At 38.2% G+C, this 22749-nt stretch overlaps 1 protein-coding gene across 1 annotated transcript in view; it reads left to right on the forward strand.

Moving 5' to 3' along the window:
* The first annotated feature begins 2028 nt into the window (after positions 1-2028).
* The window catches only part of fndc7rs1 (fibronectin type III domain containing 7, related sequence 1), a 42501-nt gene continuing 21780 nt past the window's right edge, over positions 2029-22749 (forward strand). Inside the window, exons 1-28 of the mRNA XM_051136968.1 lie at positions 2029-2141; positions 2255-2273; positions 2419-2679; positions 2757-3017; positions 3098-3367; positions 3524-3781; positions 5996-6265; positions 7856-8119; positions 8219-8479; positions 9183-9443; positions 9523-9786; positions 11091-11351; positions 11513-11776; positions 12176-12439; positions 12709-12969; positions 13285-13548; positions 13829-14089; positions 14405-14668; positions 15321-15581; positions 15897-16160; positions 16441-16701; positions 16959-17222; positions 17875-18135; positions 18451-18714; positions 18994-19254; positions 19510-19773; positions 20434-20694; positions 22147-22407. Coding sequence (XP_050992925.1) covers positions 2088-2141; positions 2255-2273; positions 2419-2679; positions 2757-3017; positions 3098-3367; positions 3524-3781; positions 5996-6265; positions 7856-8119; positions 8219-8479; positions 9183-9443; positions 9523-9786; positions 11091-11351; positions 11513-11776; positions 12176-12439; positions 12709-12969; positions 13285-13548; positions 13829-14089; positions 14405-14668; positions 15321-15581; positions 15897-16160; positions 16441-16701; positions 16959-17222; positions 17875-18135; positions 18451-18714; positions 18994-19254; positions 19510-19773; positions 20434-20694; positions 22147-22407 — 6904 coding nt within the window. The 5' untranslated portion in view covers positions 2029-2087. The remainder of the gene's footprint in view (positions 2142-2254; positions 2274-2418; positions 2680-2756; positions 3018-3097; positions 3368-3523; positions 3782-5995; positions 6266-7855; positions 8120-8218; positions 8480-9182; positions 9444-9522; positions 9787-11090; positions 11352-11512; positions 11777-12175; positions 12440-12708; positions 12970-13284; positions 13549-13828; positions 14090-14404; positions 14669-15320; positions 15582-15896; positions 16161-16440; positions 16702-16958; positions 17223-17874; positions 18136-18450; positions 18715-18993; positions 19255-19509; positions 19774-20433; positions 20695-22146; positions 22408-22749) is intronic.

The raw sequence follows: 22749 nt of genomic DNA on the forward strand, positions 1-22749 counted from the left end.
TCATTTGTTTCAATTTTTTAAAATGAATTTGAGGTGAAACATCAGACATTACTTCAGGCAATACGTTAGTGCAACATACCTAAACACACAAGTTTCCTGAACAACATCTGAGTAGTAAAGCTTCTTCAGTGATGTTATGAAGGACAAAGAAAGTATGGTTGTGATGGAACTTTGTTCAAAGTTAAACATTTTTGTTTATAGCACTTAGGTTAAAACTTTGTGTATGTATACATTATATTCGATCCAGCTTCACTTTTCACTATAATCATGAAAGTGTACTTCCTGTTTAAGCCTGAATCAAGTTTCTTCTCAGAAACTATGATTTGGTGCTTTCAGAGAAAATTCTCATTCACTGCTGGAAAGCAAACCGGATCATGCCTGGACTCCACCTGTGTAAAAGCAAAAGAAACTATAACATTAAAAGCACTGACCTTAACCACCATACAAAACCATTTGAGCTGGCTGGACACAGAGTTGGGTGTATATTTCAGGCTCTGAATTGCAAAGACAGATTTACTTTCCCTTACAGCTTCTTCTTTCTGGGTTCAGTGAGACCGAGACAAAGACACTGTATTCCTTCATTATCTTTCTCTTTAAAGTACCAGCACACACTGTTTTAGGCACAATGAGAGCGTAACATTCTGGTGCTTGCGGCATTCCCAGTGCAGCTGAGAAAAAGCATGGAAAATCTCTCATATTTTGAAGGGATGAGGCTGTACTCTGTCTCTAGACTTTTAAGACTTTATAATATTAGAAGGAAAAAGACTGAATGAAGAATTGGTGGTTTTGTATTAGATAGGTGTTACAGGAAATTGTAAGCTGAAGGATCCAGAGGGAAGAGAAAAGGGGGAAAAATCAGAACAAAAAAACTGCTTCCTTAAGATTACATAATTTGAATGAATGACACAGTGTTTAAAATAACTAAATAAACAAAAAATGAAAATATAAAATAAAAAAAGTTAATAATTCATAGAATAGAGCTGAAATTCTTAAAAAAATCTCTCTGTCTATCTTTTAATCTATGTATCTATTATAAAAATGTTTTCAGTTATGTTACAGGCTAAGTAAAATAAAATTTAATAGCTACAGTTTTGCAAATGTTTCACTTTTTTGGCAAATTAACTGCACATGTACAATCTTTGGCTACCAGTTTGTCATTTTTATCATTATATTAGCCAATATTCAGCTTAAGTACATAAATATTCATATTTGAAATTAAAACACTGGTATTAAAAACAACAACTACACAAGATTCCCCCAAAATGTCTCCTTTTACAGTATTAACTACTTTTCAGTGAGAGATGACTGAATAACTTTGAAACCAATTTGCATATTTGACTCAGTTAGAGTTACAACTGAACCGAATCAGTTCATTTGGATTGATGGCTGTTGTCAGTAAATCATCAATTATAATCAATTTTTATGTCATTTACTGGGAAAAAATTATTCAAAAGACCAACTCATTCACAAAATGAACGCCATCTATAGACTACATTAAACCAGTACATAGGTGAAATAAGATGGGAAAATATGTTTAATATCCAGTAATTTAATCTTTCTTTAACATTACACCAGACTGCTTGAGGCAAGCCAGTACAAGGATGGGAATTTCACTCTTTCCATTATCCTGAGCCTGTTTCCCTGAAACCTAATGACTGACAACCTATCCTATATCACTTAGCACTCAGAAATAATCTTAACACACCACCATGGTCTCCACTGAAGTAAATGATAATTTTAAAATAAAGGAATTATTTAAAATATGGCACATATCTAGAGTAAACTAGTTTGGGTCAAGTTTGTGGTCTTAATTAGTCTAACAATAACCATTAGACCCCCAACCCACCCCTTACCTGTTAAAACACACACACACACACACACACACAAACAAACACGCACAGATACTTGGATGATGTCTTAAGCCCAGAGGCATCCACCTGCCCTCATTTTGGATGCCCTGATTGGTTCTCACAGAACAGGTATACTTGCACCATGCCACAAAAGATTTCAGATTTCTCTCCGTATTAGCAAGTGTATGTATCTTAACTTACCTGTAACTTATTAGCACCTTACGCATCAAATCAGAGATGCATCTTCCAGGGACACTATGCATCTTTGCAACGCTGTTTTTAGTGACGCAGGTATTTATTCATCTGTCAAAAGAAAAAAAAAAGATCTGCTACTGATTTATTGTTCATTTTTTATGTTTGAAGTCCTCATGATTAATGAGTATCATATTTTTCTTTGTCCTAAGGTAAAAGAAGCTACTGCAGGTAAGTATTTTATGCTTTAATGTTTATTTTAGTAATAATTCACTTTTTTTTACTTAAAACAAACAAACAAACTAAAGTATACAGTATTAGTACACGTTATTGTATATTGAAATTACTCATAAGACATTTACTTTGTGTCCTCCAGACTGTGACATATCATCAATATCATCACCCACTGCATCATCTCTGCTTATAAAATGGAGCAAGTTTACAGGAGCGACAAGCTATGTTCTGGATGTCAGGACTGTAAATTCAAGCAACACAGCACCTGTCACTCTTACACTAGCTGGGTCCAGTGTGGAGAAACTGGTCCAAGGCTTAAGACCGGGACAAATTTATTTAGTGACTTTAAAAGTGTTTTTGCTCAATAACATGGTATGCCTCACCTCCACGACAGCACAGACAAGTAAGTTATCGACCCACACAAATTTTTAGACTTGTTACTTTCCTAATGTATTAATTGCATTTCATTTGTACATGCAGTTCCTGCCACCTCGCAAATAACATATTCAAAGGCGATATCAAGCACCTCAATCAAATTTGAGTGGTCCAGTGCGCAAGGAGCCGATAAATACATTTTGGTGGTGAATGGAACGTTCCATCCTGAGTCTCGTAACGTCACATTCACCACGCTAAGTGGACAGATAGACAACCTCCAGCGGGCCACCTCATACAACTGTTACGTTTATTCCGCCAATTCCGCAGGACTCGGCGCTAAAAGTCTTGTTAAAACCATCAGAACGTGTAAGTCTATTTTTATTATGGCAGCTTTGGTACCCTTGCCTTTCTATAACTGACAACTAGCAAATATTTTTGTTCCACAGTGGTACAGCCACCAGATAATGTGGCAGTGAGCGCGTTAACGCAGAGCATGGCTCGCGTAACATGGAACAGCGTCTTAGGCGTCCTGCTCTACCAGCTTCAAGTGACGGCCAATAACAACCCGGGACTTGCCCCGGTAATTAAGAACGTCACTGCTACCGCTGTAAATATCTCAAACCTGGAGCCTTGTACAACATACACAATAGGGGTTGCATCCATCAACATGTTCCTGGAGCCAGGAGAGTCCACCAACATCACCTACACAACTCCTAGTAAGTCAAAACGAGACAGAACGTTTCAAAGCCAAATCTTGAATGTGTTTAGATGCATAACCAAGACTTCCTTCTAGTCCAGAACCAACATTAAGCATAAACCAAGCCTAGTCTGAGTTTGAAGAACTCTGACATGTCACTTCTTGTTTATTTCAGCTATTTCAAGTGTTTCCTTCATCTCTGTGGAGTACAACTGTCTTACTTCGACAGCATCGGTTAGTTGGGATGTGGTTTTTGGTGCCACGTCGTACCGTGCCGTCATTACAGATGGTCAAGGTCGGTCGCTCAACTGCACTTCCACGGACACCACCTGCGAAATTTCAGCGCTGGCCTGTGGAGAGCGTTATACCGTATGGATCATAGCCATCGCTAACTGTGAAAGCACTTCTGATGGCAGCTACGTCTTCGAGACAGGTAAAGATGTCCTTTCTCAAAGGTCACGCTCACACCTGATCCAGTCCTCTGGAAGTCGAGCAGGAAATCCTCTCGTGGTGTAGCAAATCTGAGGAGGAACACACCCACAAATTACTATCATGTAGATTAAATGAGCTCTACAGTCTATTGAGGCAGAGATTTTATGGAAGGGCATGCGGTATCATGTGGCAGTTAATCCTGCAGTTAGTAAATCTACCTGACTTCTCTAAGGTTATCTTTCTCAGGTTGTGCTTTTCTACTCTCAGTGTCACTCTTAAAGTGAAAGTCCACCCTAAAATGAAAATTCTATAATTATTACTCACCCTCATGTCAACCTGTATGAGTTTCTTTCTTCTGCAGAAGATATTTTGGAGTGATTTTGTCCATAAAAGCAGTTGTTTGTTTTGGACCCCATTTACTTTCATTGTATTGACAACGACAGCAGTTATTCTTGAAAATATCTTCTTTGGTGTTTGACAGAGGAAAGTAAGTCATACAGGGTTTGAACCACATGAGGGTGAGTAAATGATTGGGATGTAACGGTATTATCAATATTGTGTTATTGCGATAGCAAAACTCTCTCGATATCATCATAGTCACATCACGATATGAAACAACAGGTCTTATGAGCACTATGATAAAGTGTAGTTTTTAAAATATATTTAAACTTCTTATTCTAACATAAAAGGTCTTTAAAGGAGAAGTCCACTTCCAGAACAACAATTTACAAATAATTTACTCACCGCCTTGTCATCCACAATGTTCATGTCTTTCTTTCTTCAGTCGTAGTGAAATTATGTTTTTGAGAAATACATTTCAGCATTTTTCTCCATGTAATGGACTGCAATGGTGCCCCGATTTTGAACTTGCAAAATGCAGTTTAAATGCGGCTTCAAACGATCCCAAATGATGTTGTAAACGATCCCAGCCGAGGAAGAAGGGTCTTATCTAGCGAAACGATCGGTTATTTACATTAAAAAATACAATTTAAATACTTTTTATTCTCAAACGCTTGTCTTGCCTTGCAGTCCTTGAACTCTGTGTATTCTGGCTCAAGACAGTTAGGGTATGTTGAAAAACTCCAATCGTATTTTCTCCCTCAACTTGAAAAATCATTGCAAAATCATCCTACATCGCTGCAGAAGTACCGACCCAGTCTTTGCAAACTAAAGATGCAAAAAACATCAAACACCCTTAACAAAAAAGGTAAAACAGCTATATAGGACGATTTTGAAGTTGAGGGAGAACATGCAATGGGAGTTTTTCGACATACCCTAAATGTCATGAACGGGAACAAAAACAGTCTAGGCACAGTAAGACAAGACAAGCGCTTGTCATTAAAAAGTATATAATTGTATTATTTTTTATTAAAATAACCGATCGTTAAACCCTTATTCCTTGGCTGGGATGGTTTACAACTGCATTTGGGATCGTTTGAAGCCGCATTTAAACTGCATTTTGGAAGTTCAAAATCGGGGCACCATAGCAGTCCATTATATGGAGAAAAATGCTGAAATGTTTTCCTCAAAAAACATAATTTCTGAAGAAAGAAAGACATGAACATCATTGATGACAAGGGGGTGAGTAAATTATTTGTAAATGGTTGTTCTGGAAGTGGAGCTAGTGGTGTAAATGGGTAACCGTTACTGCAGTACAAATTCATAAAATTAGGAAAGAAGTATCGTAATTTTCCTACTGTAGTTTAAAGCAAAAACAATATACCTGTGAAGTATTCATTTACATTTATTTTACAGTGCAGTCGTTTTACAACATATGGCTATTACTGTCACAGGAATAACAATAATATAAAATTGTTGTTGCTATTATTGTATTCTAATTTGTTTGTCTTCCTAAAACACCAGTGTGAATATAATTTAGACTGAGACAGCTTTAAAGTTCAGGTTTAAGTCAATTCACTGACGTTTTCTGACTTAAGTTTTCTTAGTTAAGAACGTGGGTAGAGCTCTTAATTTTGAACTCTTAAAGTGCATTAGATAGAATAATTTAACTTTAAAATGTAAAAAAATTCTAAATTTTTAATATTGTGATAAATATTCTATTTTGGACTGGGATTTCATCACATGCTGAGATTGTGATATTGTTACATCCCTAGAAAATGGTGAGGGCTTTCATTTGTGGGCCCCTTTAAACCAAAAAGGAATTGTATATTTCACCAGCAAATTCACTTCTCTCCACCATCTCTCAAACAAACAGCACCTTGCCCGCCCAAAGGAGCAAAAGTGTACCGTGAGTGCTCCACTAATGTCATCTTGTTCTCGTGGAATGCTACCAACAACACGGCGTATTACTTTGCCATGGCTGTGGACTCGGACGGACTGGTAATGGAGTGCCTCACTGTGGATACCTCCTGTTATTTCACCGACACCGTCTGTGGTCAAACCTACACCTTCATCGTCAGCTCCACCTATTCCGGAGGACTAGACTGCAACAGTGGATACACGGACGGGGTCGTGGTCAAAACATGTGAGTTGGTCATTTTGGTACAAATCAATAAATATTTAATTTTTCATGGCATGACATTGTTATACTGTTAGAAATTGTAATATGGACACTGTACTGAAGGTGCTATTGGCACTTGACTCAAACACACCTTTTTCTTTTGTTTGGGGTGTTCGGTGAGTTCCATCACAAAATATACATCATTCAACCCGACCAATCAGGCTGTGAATATATCACTATGCCTTTAAGTTCGGTATCTTTAGGTTAGCTATCAAAAGTGGCAGTGTGAACGCTAAGCGCACCAGGACCAAAAGTATAATTTTCCTTTTGGGTCTGGACCAAATAAACCAAATCAACTAAACTACAAGTGTGAACACTTATCAGGTTCGGTTAGATTAAAACAAACTCTGGTGCGATTGCTCTGTTAGTGTAGTTCATTTGAGTAAGTGCGAACGCTGACATATGAACCCTGGTGCGCACCAAACAAACGGTCTCAGTCCGCTTCCACACAAACTATGGTGCGGTTTAAACGCTAAGCGGACCTAGACCAAATGTATCACTTTTCTTTTTGGTCTGGACCAAATGAACTGAACTACAAGTGTTCACACTTTTCATATTTGGTTTGATTAAAACAAATGCGGTGCGATTGCTCTGTTAGTGCGGTTCATTTGAGAAAGTGTGAACCCTGGTGCGCGCCATTCAAGTGGTCTCGATCTGCTTCCAAACAAACTCCGATGCAGTTCGAATGAAATATGAAGCAACACAGACCAAAGGCTTCTTAACGAACCAAAAACATGATGTAATGACAGGATGCGACGCTATGCGACATGATTTGAAAACGCGTAATTAGCGGTGTATCCAAAACTAAATGAGCAGAGGGCAAACGTGGAGTAACAAGGAGGTAAAGTGCCTTTTATGAGCTCTTTATGAGTTCGCAGGTGGTGAAAATAAAATTATATGTAGACACAACAATGAGCGCGGTTAGCACAGGAGACGACATTAGGTCTATTCGACTTTGGTCGTGCTGAGCAGACCGGTCGGTGAAAGTTGAACACACCTTTTGTTTGGGGTGTTTGGTGAGTTCCGTCACGAAATATACGTCATACACCTCGACCAATTAGGTTGTGAATGTATCACTATGCCTTTATGTTCGCTGTCAGAAATGGCAGTGTGAACGCTAAGAGGACCAAGACCAAACTTATTGTTTTCTGTTTTGGTCTGGAACAGAGAACGAACTACAAGTGTGAACGCAGCCTAAAATGAGGGACAGTTATTTTGCAGTTTTGTGTGTTTGTTTTCTGGTTTAAAAGACAAGTAATATTTTATAATATTATCGAGTTAACAGCAGTAACAGTACTGGATGGGAACAACATTTGAATTGAATTGAGGTGAATTATGACACCGACTCAACACTGTTATTGGACTTTGAACTGACTTCAGCTGAAAAATTAGCTACTTTGGGGCTGAATTGAACTTTTTTCATAATTGATAAACTAACACATCTTTGTTTATTAATCTTTATCTATATTGCATGGTGTGCTATAAATAAATCTGTCTTGACTTCTTGTAAATATAATTCTTCATTTTGAACTCTCTGTCTCCTTACCCATGTAGCCCCATGTTTGCCGCAGAACATATACACAGTTGCAAACTGTAGTAGCATCAGCAGTGCCGTCATTACTTGGGACCCGGTCGCAGGAGCAGAGAACTACGTTGTGGAGGCTCACGGTAATAGTAAAGATTTCTACAACTGTACGTCTGCAAACACAAGCTGCACGTTAACAGATCTGGACTGCGGAGAGAGCCTGAGCGTGTGGATTGTGGCCAAAAATGATGAATGTACTACTGATCCTGTGCTGGGAGATGTGGCTGAGACAGGTGAGTGATTGTAAATACAATGGTGTATCATAAGGCACTTACAAAAAGTACTGTGGCACGGTGATACTATGCATTATGTGTCCTTATCTGCCACCGTAGTTCCCTGCATACCTCAGAATGTGTCTGCTGTGGAGACCTGTAGTTCAAACTCCGCCGCTATCACATGGAACTCTGCCAGCGGTGCCATCTTCTACTTTGGACTGGCAACGCACATAGATGGTACAGTTCACTCTTGCACTGCCATGGTGGCAGAGTGCACATTCATAGACCTGCGATGCGGCGAGACGTATGATGTGCACGTCATGTCAACTAACCTGCAATGCAACAGTTCTGAGAGTGAACATATCACCCTGCAGACAGGTAGGTGCACAGATGATCAAAACAGATGAATAAAAGGGGCCCAGATATTTTAAAGGCAAAATAAATGATCAATTAAAATACAAAATATTGGATGAATATAAAATGCTTGATATTTAAAATAAATTAATTTCTTTATCTGGTTTATTTATAAAATAATGTAATACCTAAAATAAATAAGGGGATAAGAGGGCCAAATATGTGCGATAAAGGAATACATAAAAATAGATTAACAAAAGGGGTCATAACGTAAAATAAAAAACGTAATATACAATGAATAAAAAGGCCTAGATATTAAAGAAATAAAATAAAAAATAAAATGTGATGAATAAAAGAGGACAGGTTTTTAAAATGTAATATAACACATAATTAAAAAAGAAAATAAAATGGGATGAATAAATTATTTATCCCAGATATTTAAAAGGTTAAACAAAAAAGAATAAAAAGGCATATACATTTAAAATGTAATAAAAAAACAAGAAGAGATATTTAAAATGTATAAAATAAAAATAATGTAAGAAAAAAATAAACAGGAAGATTTTTAAATGTAAAAAAATATCAGATATCAAATATCTTTTTAAAAAATGTTTTATCTAACATCTATATATTAACTGACACAAACATTTGACAAGTGTTTTTATACTTAAAGTAAAACAAATGAATGTGTGGTGTACACAATGTAAATCTAATACATTCTCCATTATAGCTCCATGTGCTCCGCTCAGTGTGGGGGTCACTACAGACTGTGCAGCGAATCATGCAATCGTAAGCTGGCAGACCTATCAGGCTGAAAGTCTCTACACAGCAGTACTGCAGGATGAACATGGACCCACAGTTAACTGCAGCACCAGCTCTAACAACTGCACATTGGCAAACCTGCTCTGCGGAATGAACTACAACGTCACAGTCACAAGGAAAGACGGTCAATGCATGAGTCTGCCATCCACACCTATTCAGATCCAGTCAGGTAAGTAATGTGAGGATGCATGCATGTATGTTTACACTGTAATAACATACTTTTGAAACTCACTGTGCATCTTTTTTAGCTCCTTGTGACCCTCAAAACATCACAACTGTGCTCCAGTGTGACACCAACACGGTCAACGTGACTTGGGCTGCCAGTGCAGGAGCGAAGGGGTACACGGCAATGGCAACAGACGGGCAGCAGCACCACTTAGCTTCTTGTCACTCTATGGGGACTTCCTGTCAGCTGACCTCTCTGCCGTGTGGGACGAGACTAAACGTCACTGTCCAAGCTGATGGAGCCACCTGCAACAGCAGCTCACAACCGAAAGCTGTCGTGGAAACAGGTGTCAGCTCATGTTAACTTTTGCTGATATATTTACAGAAAATTTAAAAGCCCTTAAACACATTAGGCGTATGTATATCAATGCATTAGAAAAAAGTGGGTTCATTACATGCAATATAGGCTATATATATACAGTTGAGGTCAAAAGTTTACATACACCTTGCAGAATCTACAAAACGATAATTATTTTACCAAAATAAAACAAATCATACAAAATGCATGATATTTTTTATTTAGTACTGACCTGAATAAGATATTTCACATAAAAGTTTACATATAGTCCAATAATAGTTGAATGTATAAAAATGACCCTGTTCAAAAGTTTACATACACGATTCTTAATACTGTGTTGTTACCTGAATGATCCACAGCTGTGTTTTTTTGTTTAGTGATAGTTGTTCATGAGTCCCTTGTTTGTCCTGAACAGTCAAACTACCTGCTGCTCTTCAGAAAAATCCTTCAGATCCCACAAGTTCTTTGGTTTTTCAGCATTTTTGTGTATTTGAACCCTTTCCAACAATGACTGTATGATTTTGAGATCCATCTTTTCACACTGAGGACAACTGAGGGACTCATATGCAACTATTACAGAAGGTTCAACCACTCACTGTTGCTTCAGAACAAAACACAACGCATTAAGAGCCGGGAGGTGAAAACTTTTGAACAGAATGAAGATGTCTACATGTTTCTTATTTTGCCTAAATATCATCATATCATTATATTCAGAAGCTACAGGTACTTACATGTTCCCCAGAAGACAAACCCAGCTCTTAAAGCATCGTGTTCCCTTCTGAAGCATCAGTGAGCATTTGAACTTTCTGTAATAGTTGCATATGAGTCCCTCAGTTGTCTCCAGTGTGAAAAGATGGATCTCAAAATCATATAGTCATTGTTGGAAAGGGCTCAAGTGCACAAAAATGCTAAAAACCAAAGAATTTGTGGGACCTGAAGGATTTTTCTGAAGAACAGCAGGCAGTTTAACTGTTCAGGACAAACAAGGGATAAACAAGGGACATGAATAACTATCACTAAACAAACAAAAAAAAGCATCTGTGAATCATTCAAGTAACAACACAGTATTAAAAAATAAACATATATGTACATTTTGAACAAGGTCATTTTTATAAATTCAAATATTATTTTCTCTTGTAGACTATATGTAAATGTCTTTTATGTGAAATATCTTATTCAGGTCAGTACTAAATAAAAAAATAACATGCATTTTGTATGATCCCTCTTATTTTTGGTAAAAAAAAAAAAATATTTTGCAGACTTTTTCATATAACTTCCTCTTTTCCTCTCTAGCTCCCTGCATTCCCACCAGTGTTGCTGCTGCTCTGAACTGTACATCTAACATTGCTTCCATCACCTGGCACAGTGCACTTGGTGCCACTTGGTACTTGGTAAAGGCAGAAACCAACCAAGGTTACAAGACTTCCTGCAACAACACTGTCACACGCTGTGATATCCCAAACCTGCAGTGCGGCCAGGAATATTTCATCACAGTCACGGGCATGAATGGTAACTGCATGGGTCCAGCTAGCCAGCCTGTCACACTTGTCTCAGGTACTTAAACTCAGCTCATTATTCATAATTAGGGATTAGAACAAGAAAATTACCAACCATACAGCAACACCTCAGCAGTTTTTGCATGACATGCACTATGCATTTAATGTAAAAAACATATACTGCAGTTTGATGTGTTAACATTTTTTGTCACATTGCAGCTCCATGTCACAACAGTGGCATTCACGCCAGTCTGGACTGCCACACCAACGCAGCACTCGTTTCTTGGACACCAGGCAATGGTTCGCTAAGTTTCAATGCAACACTGCAGTCCTTCCAGGACCCCCAACAGCACAGCTGCGTCACCAACGGCTCCTCCTGCAGCATCAGCTCACTGCCGTGTGGTCAACACTATAACATCAGTGTTACAGGATATGGCCAGACCTGTTCAATCTCTTCTAAAACCCTGCTCACTGTTGACACAGGTATAACATCAAGTGCAATTAGATAGAAGAAATAGTTCATCCAAAAATGAAAATTCTGTCATTAATTACCCACCCTTAATCTTCATTCATCTTCGGAACACAAATTAAGATATTTTTGTTGACATCCAAGAGCTTTCTGACCCTGTATAGATAGCAATGCAACTACTATGGTCAAAGACCAGAAAGGTAGTAAGGACATTGTTAAAATACAGTGGTTCAACCATATTTTTACGAAGGTCTGATGGATTTGGAACAACATGAGGCTGAGTAATTAATGACTTTTTTTTTTATTTTTGGGTGAACTATCCCTTTGAACCCTACTTTGGTGATTCTTCTGGCATCAAATGATCTTTTGCACTAAAATCTTCTGATCTTGTGCATGAATCTTTTCCTTTCCAGCTCCATGTGTTCCCACTCAAGTCAATGTGTCATTATCCTGTGGGTCAGACACTGCATCTGTTTCCTGGACAGCATCTAGTGGCCTTGTTTCATACTATACAGTAACAGCAGTAGATGATAATGGACATACACTAACCTGCAACTCCAGCAGCACTTCCTGTAACATCAACGGCTTGGTGTGTGGTCAGGCGTACAACGTGTCAGTCACTGCTATGAGCGTGAACTGCACCGGGCAACGTAGTGAAGTGCGTCGCATCAATACTGGTAAGTATTTTCTATAAAAATGAATTTTGCATATTGCAAGTTTGTATAGTGCTGTGAGCTATAGTACACAATATTATTCTCTGCAGCACTTGAAATTTGAATGTTGCTAAGAAAAACAACATTTTAATAAATAGTGCTTTGACAACAGTACTTTGCATTTTAATGTATTTGACAGTACACCACAGATTCTGTCGGGAAAGCTTTGTTTTTAACCTAGAAAATACTATTAAACATGCTGAAGTAATATTTTGTTTCCCTTTGTCTCCCAGCACCCTGTGCTCCTCAGGCTGTGGTCAGTCAGCTCTTAGACTGTCAAACAGGTGATGTTCAAATTAGATGGCAGTCGACTAATGGGGCGCAGATCTACTATGCTGAAGCAAAATCCATTAACAAGACTCTGGTGTGCAACTCCACCTCCACGTCCTGCACAATCCCTGCACTTGGCTGTGGACAGACGTACAATATCAGCGTGGTTGGAGAGGCCAACGGCTGTAGATCCAACGCCAGTGTGACCAGTGAGGTCACAACAGGTAAACTAGCATTTGAACTAAGCTGAAGGCTTTAATTTCAAAAAAATATGCACATGATCACTCTCAATCATATGTCTAATATGCCAAACATATAAATATATAAGTAATAAAGCGAATATTTTTGTTTTCTTTGCACTCAAAAAGTATTCTCGCAGCTTTATAAATGTAGGGTCAGAAAGCTCTTGAGTTTCATCAAAAATAATTGATTTCTGGGTGAACTAACCCTTTAAACCCTAATTTGGTGATTCTTCTGGCATCAAATGATCTTTTGCACTAAAATCTTCTGATTTTGTGCATGAATCTTTTCCTTTCCAGCTCCATGTGTTCCCACTCAAGTCAATGTGTCATTATCCTGTGGGTCAGACACTGCATCTGTTTCCTGGACAGCATCTAGTGGCCTTGTTTCATACTATACAGTAACAGCAGTAGATGATAATGGACATACGCTAACCTGCAACTCCAGCAGCACTTCCTGTAACATCAACGGCTTGGTGTGTGGTCAGGCGTACAACGTGTCAGTCACTGCTATGAGCGTGAACTGCACCGGGCAACGTAGTGAAGTGCGTCGCATCAATACTGGTAAGTATTATCTCTAAAATTTACTTTTGCATATTGCAAGTTTGTATAGTACTGTGAGCTATAGTACACAATATTATTCTCTGCAGCACTTGAAATTTGAATGTTGCTAAGAAAAACAACATTTTAATAAATATTTCAAGTTTAGTGCTTTGATAACAGTACTTTACATTTTAATGTATTTGACAGTACACCACAGATTCTGTCGGGAAAGCTTTGTTTTTAACCTAGAAAATACTATTAAACATGCTGAAGTAATATTTTGTTTCCCTTTGTCTCCCAGCACCCTGTGCTCCTCAGGCTGTGGTCAGTCAGCTCTTAGACTGTCAAACAGGTGATGTTCAAATTAGATGGCAGTCGACTAATGGGGCGCAGATCTACTATGCTGAAGCAAAATCCATTAACAAGACTCTGGTGTGCAACTCCACCTCCACGTCCTGCACAATCCCTGCACTTGGCTGTGGACAGACGTACAATATCAGCGTGGTTGGAGAGGCCAACGGCTGTAGATCCAATGCCAGTGTGACCAGTCAGGTCACAACAGGTAAACTAGCATTTGAACTAAGCTGAAGGCTTTAATTTCAAAAAAATATGCACATGATCACTCTCAATCATATGTCTAATATGCCAAACATATAAATATATAAGTAATAAAGCGAATATTTTTGTTTTCTTTGCACACAAAAAGTATTCTCGCAGCTTTATAAATGTAGGGTCAGAAAGCTCTTGGGTTTCATCAAAAATAATTGATTTCTGGGTGAACTAACCCTTTAAACCCTAATTTGGTGATTCTTCTGGCATCAAATGATCTTTTGCACTAAAATCTTCTGATTTTGTGCATGAATCTTTTCCTTTCCAGCTCCATGTGTTCCCACTCAAGTCAATGTGTCATTATCCTGTGGGTCAGACACTGCATCTGTTTCCTGGACAGCATCTAGTGGCCTTGTTTCATACTATACAGTAACAGCAGTAGATGATAATGGACATACACTAACCTGCAACTCCAGCAGCACTTCCTGTAACATCAACGGCTTGGTGTGTGGTCAGGCGTACAACGTGTCAGTCACTGCTATGAGCGTGAACTGCACCGGGCAACGTAGTGAAGTGCGTCGCATTAATACTGGTAAGTATTATCTCTAAAATTTCTTTTGCATATTGCATGTTTGTATAGTACTGCAAACTACAGTACACTGTATTATTCTTTGTAGGACTTGAAATTTGAATGTTGGTTTAAAAATAACATTTTAATGAATATTTCATGTTAGGTGCTTTTAACGACATTTTAAATGTGACCCTGGACCACAAAACCAGTTATAAGTGTCATAATTCATACGAAAGCTGAATAAATAAGCTTTCCATTGATTTGCTATTTGAAAATCTGGAATATGAGGGTGCAAAAAAATCAAAATATTGAGAAAATTGCCTTTAAAGCTGTCCAAATGAAGTTCTTTGCAATGCATATTACTAATTTAAAAAACTTACGTTTTGATACATTTACGGTAGGAAATTTAAAAAACATCTTCATGGAACATGATCTTTACTTAATACCCTAATGATTTTGGCATAAAAGAAAAATTTATAATTTTGAGTCATACAGTTTATTGTTGGCTATTGCCACAGATATATACCCGTGCTACTTATGACTGGTTTTGTGGTCCAGGGTCACAAATGTATTTAACAGCACAGCACAGATTCTGTCTGGAAAGCTTTGTTTTTAACCTGGAAAATACTATTAAACATGCTGAAGTAATATTATCTTTCCCTTTGTCTCCCAGCACCCTGTGCTCCTCAGGCTGTGGTCAGTCAGCTCTTAGACTGTCAAACAGGTGATGTTCAAATTAGATGGCAGTCGACTAATGGGGCGCAGATCTACTATGCTGAAGCAAAATCCATTAACAAGACTCTGGTGTGCAACTCCACCTCCACGTCCTGCACAATCCCTGCAATTGGCTGTGGACAGACGTACAATATCAGCGTGGTTGGAGAGGCCAACGGCTGTAGATCCAACGCCAGTGTGACCAGTGAGGTCACAACAGGTAAACTAGCATTTGGAGTAAGCTGAAGGCTTCCATTTCAAATAAATATGCACATGATCACTCTCAATCATATGTCTAATATACCAAACATATAAATATATAAATAATAAAGCGATTATTTTTGTTTTCTTTGCACACTAAAAGTATTCTCGCAGCTTTATAAATGCAGGGTCAGAAAGCTCTTGGGTTTCATCAAAAATAATTGATTTCTGGGTGAACTAACCCTTTAAACCGTAATTTGGTGATTCTTCTGGCATCAAATGATCTATTGCACTAACATCTTCTGATTTTGTGCATGAATATTTTCCTTTTCAGCTCCATGTGTTCCCACTCAAGTCAATGTGTCATTATCCTGTGGGTCAGACACTGCATCTGTTTCCTGGACAGCATCTAGTGGCCTTGTTTCATACTATACAGTAACAGCAGTAGATGATAATGGACATACGCTAACCTGCAACTCCAGCAGCACTTCCTGTAACATCAACGGCTTGGTGTGTGGTCAGGCGTACAACGTGTCAGTCACTGCTATGAGCGTGAACTGCACCGGGCAACGTAGTGAAGTGCGTCGCATCAATACTGGTAAGTATTATCTCTAAAATTTACTTTTGCATATTGCAAGTTTGTATAGTACTGTGAGCTATAGTACACAATATTATTCTCTGCAGCACTTGAAATTTGAATGTTGCTAAGAAAAACAACATTTTAATAAATATTTCAAGTTTAGTGCTTTGATAACAGTACTTTACATTTTAATGTATTTGACAGCACACCACAGATTCTGTCGGGAAAGCTTTGTTTTTAACCTAGAAAATACTATTAAACATGCTGAAGTAATATTTTGTTTCCCTTTGTCTCCCAGCACCCTGTGCTCCTCAGGCTGTGGTCAGTCAGCTCTTAGACTGTCAAACAGGTGATGTTCAAATTAGATGGCAGTCGACTAATGGGGCGCAGATCTACTATGCTGAAGCAAAATCCATTAACAAGACTCTGGTGTGCAACTCCACCTCCACGTCCTGCACAATCCCTGCACTTGGCTGTGGACAGACGTACAATATCAGTGTGGTTGGAGAGGCCAACGGCTGTAGATCCAACGCCAGTGTGACCAGTCAGGTCACAACAGGTAAACTAGCATTTGGTTTAAGCTGAAGGCTTCCATTTTAAATAAATATGCACATGATCACTCTCAATTGTATGTCTAACATGCTAAATATATATAAATATATAAATAATAAAGCCATTATTTTTGTTTTCTTTCAAAAATAATTAATTTTATGGGTGAACTAACCCTTTAAACCCTAATTTGGTGATTTTTCTGGCATCAAATGATCTATTGCACTAACATCTTCTGATTTTGTGCATGAATCTTTTCCTTTCCAGCTCCATGTGTTCCCACTCAAGTCAATGTGTCATTATCCTGTGGGTCAGACACTGCATCTGTTTCCTGGACAGCATCTAGTGGCCTTGTTTCATACTATACAGTAACAGCAGTAGATGATAATGGACATACACTAACCTGTAACTCCAGCAGCACTTCCTGTAACATCAACGGCTTGGTGTGTGGTCAGGCGTACAACGTGTCAGTCACTGCTATGAGCGTGAACTGCACCGGGCAACGTAGTGAAGTGCGTCGCATTAATACTGGTAAGTATTATCTCTAAAATTTCTTTTGCATATTGCATGTTTGTATAGTACTGCAAACTATAGTACACTGTATTATTCTTTGCAGGACTTGAAATTTGAATGTTGGTTTAAAAATAACATTTTAATGAATATTTCATGTTAGGTGCTTTTAACAACATTTTAAATGTGACCCTGGACCACAAAACCAGTTATAAGTGTCATAATTCATACGAAAGCTGAATAAATAAGCTTTCCATTGATTTGCTATTTGAAAATCTGGAATATGAGGGTGCAAAAAAATCAAAATATTGAGAAAATTGCCTTTAAAGCTGTCCAAATGAAGTTCTTTGCAATGCATATTACTAATTTAAAAAACTTACGTTTTGATACATTTACGGTAGGAAATTTAAAAAACATCTTCATGGAACATGATCTTTACTTAATACCCTAATGATTTTGGCATAAAAGAAAAATTTATAATTTTGAGTCATACAGTTTATTGTTGGCTATTGCCACAAATATATACCCGTGCTACTTATGACTGGTTTTGTGGTCCAGGGTCACAAATGTATTTAACAGCACACCACAGATTCTGTCGGGAAAGCTTTGTTTTTAACCTGGAAAATACTATTAAACATGCTGAAGTAATATTATCTTTCCCTTTGTCTCCCAGCACCCTGTGCTCCTCAGGCTGTGGTCAGTCAGCTCTTAGACTGTCAAACAGGTGATGTTCAAATTAGATGGCAGTCGACTAATGGGGCGCAGATCTACTATGCTGAAGCAAAATCCATTAACAAGACTCTGGTGTGCAACTCCACCTCCACGTCCTGCACAATCCCTGCAATTGGCTGTGGACAGACGTACAATATCAGCGTGGTTGGAGAGGCCAACGGCTGTAGATCCAACGCCAGTGTGACCAGTGAGGTCACAACAGGTAAACTAGCATTTGGAGTAAGCTGAAGGCTTCCATTTCAAATAAATATGCACATGATCACTCTCAATCATATGTCTAATATACCAAACATATAAATATATAAATAATAAAGCGATTATTTTTGTTTTCTTTGCACACTAAAAGTATTCTCGCAGCTTTATAAATGCAGGGTCAGAAAGCTCTTGGGTTTCATCAAAAATAATTGATTTCTGGGTGAACTAACCCTTTAAACCGTAATTTGGTGATTCTTCTGGCATCAAATGATCTATTGCACTAACATCTTCTGATTTTGTGCATGAATCTTTTCCTTTTCAGCTCCATGTGTTCCCACTCAAGTCAATGTGTCATTATCCTGTGGGTCAGACACTGCATCTGTTTCCTGGACAGCATCTAGTGGCCTTGTTTCATACTATACAGTAACAGCAGTAGATGATAATGGACATACGCTAACCTGCAACTCCAGCAGCACTTCCTGTAACATCAACGGCTTGGTGTGTGGTCAGGCGTACAACGTGTCAGTCACTGCTATGAGCGTGAACTGCACCGGGCAACGTAGTGAAGTGCGTCGCATCAATACTGGTAAGTAATTTCTATAAAAATGAATTTTGCATATTGCAAGTTTGTATAGTACTGTGAGCTATAGTACACAATATTATTCTCTGCAGCACTTGAAATTTGAATGTTGCTAAGAAAAACAACATTTTAATAAATATTTCAAATTTAGTGCTTTGATAACAGTACTTTACATTTTAATGTATTTGACAGCACACCACAGATTCTGTCGGGAAAGCTTTGTTTTTAACTAGAAAATACTATTAAACATGCTGAAGTATTAATTTGTTTCCCTTTGTCTCCCAGCACCCTGTGCTCCTCAGGCTGTGGTCAGTCAGCTCTTAGACTGTCAAACAGGTGATGTTCAAATTAGATGGCAGTCGACTAATGGGGCGCAGATCTACTATGCTGAAGCAAAATCCATTAACAAGACTCTGGTGTGCAACTCCACCTCCACGTCCTGCACAATCCCTGCAATTGGCTGTGGGCAGACGTACAATATCAGCGTGGTTGGAGAGGCCAACGGCTGTAGATCCAACGCCAGTGTGACCAGTCAGGTCACAACAGGTAAACTAGCATTTGGTTTAAGCTGAAGGCTTCCATTTCAAATAAATATGCACATGATCACTCTCAGTTGTATGTCTAACATGCTGAATATATAAATATATAAATAATAAAGCCATTTTTTTTCTTTTCTTTCAAAAATAATTAATTTTATGGGTGAACTAACCCTTTAAACCCTAATTTGGTGATTTTTCTGGCATCAAATGATCTATTGCACTAACATCTTCTGATTTTGTGCATGAATCTTTTCCTTTCCAGCTCCATGTGTTCCCACTCAAGTCAATGTGTCATTATCCTGTGGGTCAGACACGGCATCTGTTTCCTGGACAGCATCTAGTGGCCTTGTTTCATACTATACAGTAACAGCAGTAGATGATAATGGACATACGCTAACCTGCAACTCCAGCAGCACTTCCTGTAACATCAACGGCTTGGTGTGTGGTCAGGCGTACAACGTGTCAGTAACAGCTATGAGCGTGAACTGCACCGGGCAACGTAGTGAAGTGCGTCGCATCAATACTGGTAAGTATTTTCTATAAAAATGAATTTTGCATATTGCATGTGTGTACAGTACTGCAAACTATAGTACACCATATTATTCTCTGCAGCACTTGAAATCTGAATGTTGCTTTTAAAGAAAAATAAACATTTTAATTAATATTTCATGTTAAGTGCTTTATCGACAGTAATTCACATTTTAAATGTGACCCTGGACCACAGAACCAGTCATAAGTGTCATAATTCATACGAAAGCTGAATAAATAAGCTTTTTATTGATTTGCTATTTGAAAATCTGGAATATGAGGGTGCAAAAAAATCTAAATATTGAGAAAATTGTCTTTAAAGTTGTCCAAATGAAGTTCTTAGCAATGCATATTGCTAATAAAAAAATACGTTTTGATATATTTTTGGTAGGAAATTTACAAAACATCCTTATGGAACATGATCTTTACTTAATATCCTAATGATTTTTGGCATAAAAGAAAAATGTATTATTTCGACTCATACAGTGTATTATTGGCTATTGCTACAAATATACCCGTGCTATGACTGGTTTTGTGGTCCAGGGTCACAAATGTTTTTGACAGCACACCACAGATTCTGTCGAGAAAGCTTTGTTTTTAACCTGGAAAATACTTTTAAACATGCTGAAGTAATATTATCTTTCCCTTTGTCTCCCAGCACCCTGTGCTCCTCAGGCTGTGGTCAGTCAGCTCTTAGACTGTCAAACAGGTGATGTTCAAATTAGATGGCAGTCGAGTAATGGGGCGCAGATCTACTATGCTGAAGCAAAATCCATTAACAAGACTCTAGTGTGCAACTCCACCACCACGTCCTGCATAATCCCTGCACTTGGCTGTGGGCAGACGTACAATATCAGTGTGGTTGGAGAGGCCAATGGCTGTAGATCCAACGCCAGTGTGACCAGTGAGGTCACAACAGGTAAACTAGCATTTGGTTTAAGCTGAAGGCTTCCATTTTAAATAAATATGCACATGATCACTCTCAATCGTATGTCTAATATGCTGAATATATAAATATATAAATAATAAAGTAAAAATATTTGTTTTCTTTGCCGCTATCACTAGGCAAAGCAGTGTGTCTAAACGAGTGAAATTCATGCTGAGAAACGGCATGTTTACATCCTGCCAGGATGGCATCTAGCGTTTCTTGTCTCTGGCATTTGTAAGCTCTTTCAGTAGCTGTGGTCTACTAAAAGCCTCAAAGGCATAGCTATCGTTAGGAAAAGCAGCAAAGACTAACATTGCTTCAGTTGCCCTTCAACTGAAAATTACAACCTAAAGCCGCTCAGTGTGGCATTGCATCAGTATTTTATTTTCCAGGGTGTGTTGTGGTAAAAATAGCAACAGATAGCGCCAGTAGCTCACCAAGTGCAACCATTTCAAATCATCGAAATACTGGCACCCCCCATAGTCCAAAATATGTCTAAAACATTGTGGATTTTTAAATAACGTAAATCTTTCATGGGTTTTTACTACATATTTCAGTAAGAGAAATCGTTTACCTTATATTAAAGGTACAATAGAAGATCTTGGAAAATGCTAACTTTAGCCTGATAGCACTGAAAGCGAACGTCCCGCCGTCCAAAGCCACGCCTCCTGAACGCATGAACGTACACAGACTAGACGACCAGAGACAGCATTACTACAACAACCATTGTAACATTGAGTTGAAATGTTCAACAGCCCAGAATAGGAAAAACTGTGTGGTGCTAATAATGCGGGGCAGATGAGAAGATGGCGTATTTTCCCCAAGTTTAATAAAACGCCTCACGCATCAACACACTCGTTCACATACATGATCGCGCGAGGAAAAATGTACACAAGCATGCATCCAACTCAGGTCACAAACAGAAAGGAAATAAAATAAAAGACAGATGCCGGTAGAGCGAGACACCTCTTCACCTTTCCAGAATGTAAACACACGTTATGCACATGCGCAGTTGTCAGTCTGCCACAAAACTACCGTAAATGCTCTAGTGGCCGTTACAACATCACGTCATTAACCATGAGAACACTTTATAGTACAGTTAGTAAAAGTATTAAATAGTACAAATATTTCACAATATTACTGCTTTTGCTGTATTTTGGATCAAATAAATGCAGGCTTGGTGAGCTGATGAGAATTTGTTAAAAAAAACATTAAACATCTTACTGTTTAAAAACTTTTGACTGGTATTGTAATATATTAAAATATTAAAAATTTGAAATGTTGCTTTAAAAGAATATTGCTCCATGTAACTCCATTACCACATTAACTACACAAAACACACAGTATTGAACTTGCCTAGCATTCAAGCGGACAGGACTCTGAATATTCCTTTAAAATATCAAGTCAATCATGTACTCGTTTTGTTTTCTATCTTCTACCCAGCTCCTTGTGTACCACAAAATGTGTCGGCCAGTGTGAGCTGTAGCAGCAACATAGCAACAGTAACCTGGGGGAGAAGCCAAGGGACAGAGCTTTACACAGTGACAGCCATCAGCGCTAATGGACTTTTAGCTAACTGCACCTCAGTATCCACTTCCTGTGACCTGCAAGCTTTGACCTGCGGAGAGTCTTATACAATCACAGTGAAGGCAAAAGGCAGCAACTGCAGCAGTGGGAACAGTACGCCTGTTCAAGTTAAAGCAGGTTTGTTTCTTATTTCATATCACAGGGTTTGCACAGAAATTGTAAAATTAAATTTTAAAAACTTTCAAGGACTTTTCAAGCACTAATTTTTTTGTTTTTCAAGGACTTCAATCAGATATCTCACTTATCAAACATCTCTTTCAAATTCTAAAAAAAAAAAATAATAAAAATAGACAAATAAAAATATACTAATAAAATGGCAAAAACAAATAAAATTAAATTCGTAATTGATTCGCTATACGAGCTCCAAAGTCCCGAACTGAGTAAAACGATTCACGAACCCGCACCGAAGTCTCAAACTGAAATGATTTGTGCTCTGAAGTTCCGACCTAATGCAAAAGA

Source organism: Labeo rohita, chromosome 2, assembly GCF_022985175.1.
Source record: "Labeo rohita strain BAU-BD-2019 chromosome 2, IGBB_LRoh.1.0, whole genome shotgun sequence".
Lineage (NCBI taxonomy): Eukaryota > Metazoa > Chordata > Actinopteri > Cypriniformes > Cyprinidae > Labeo > Labeo rohita.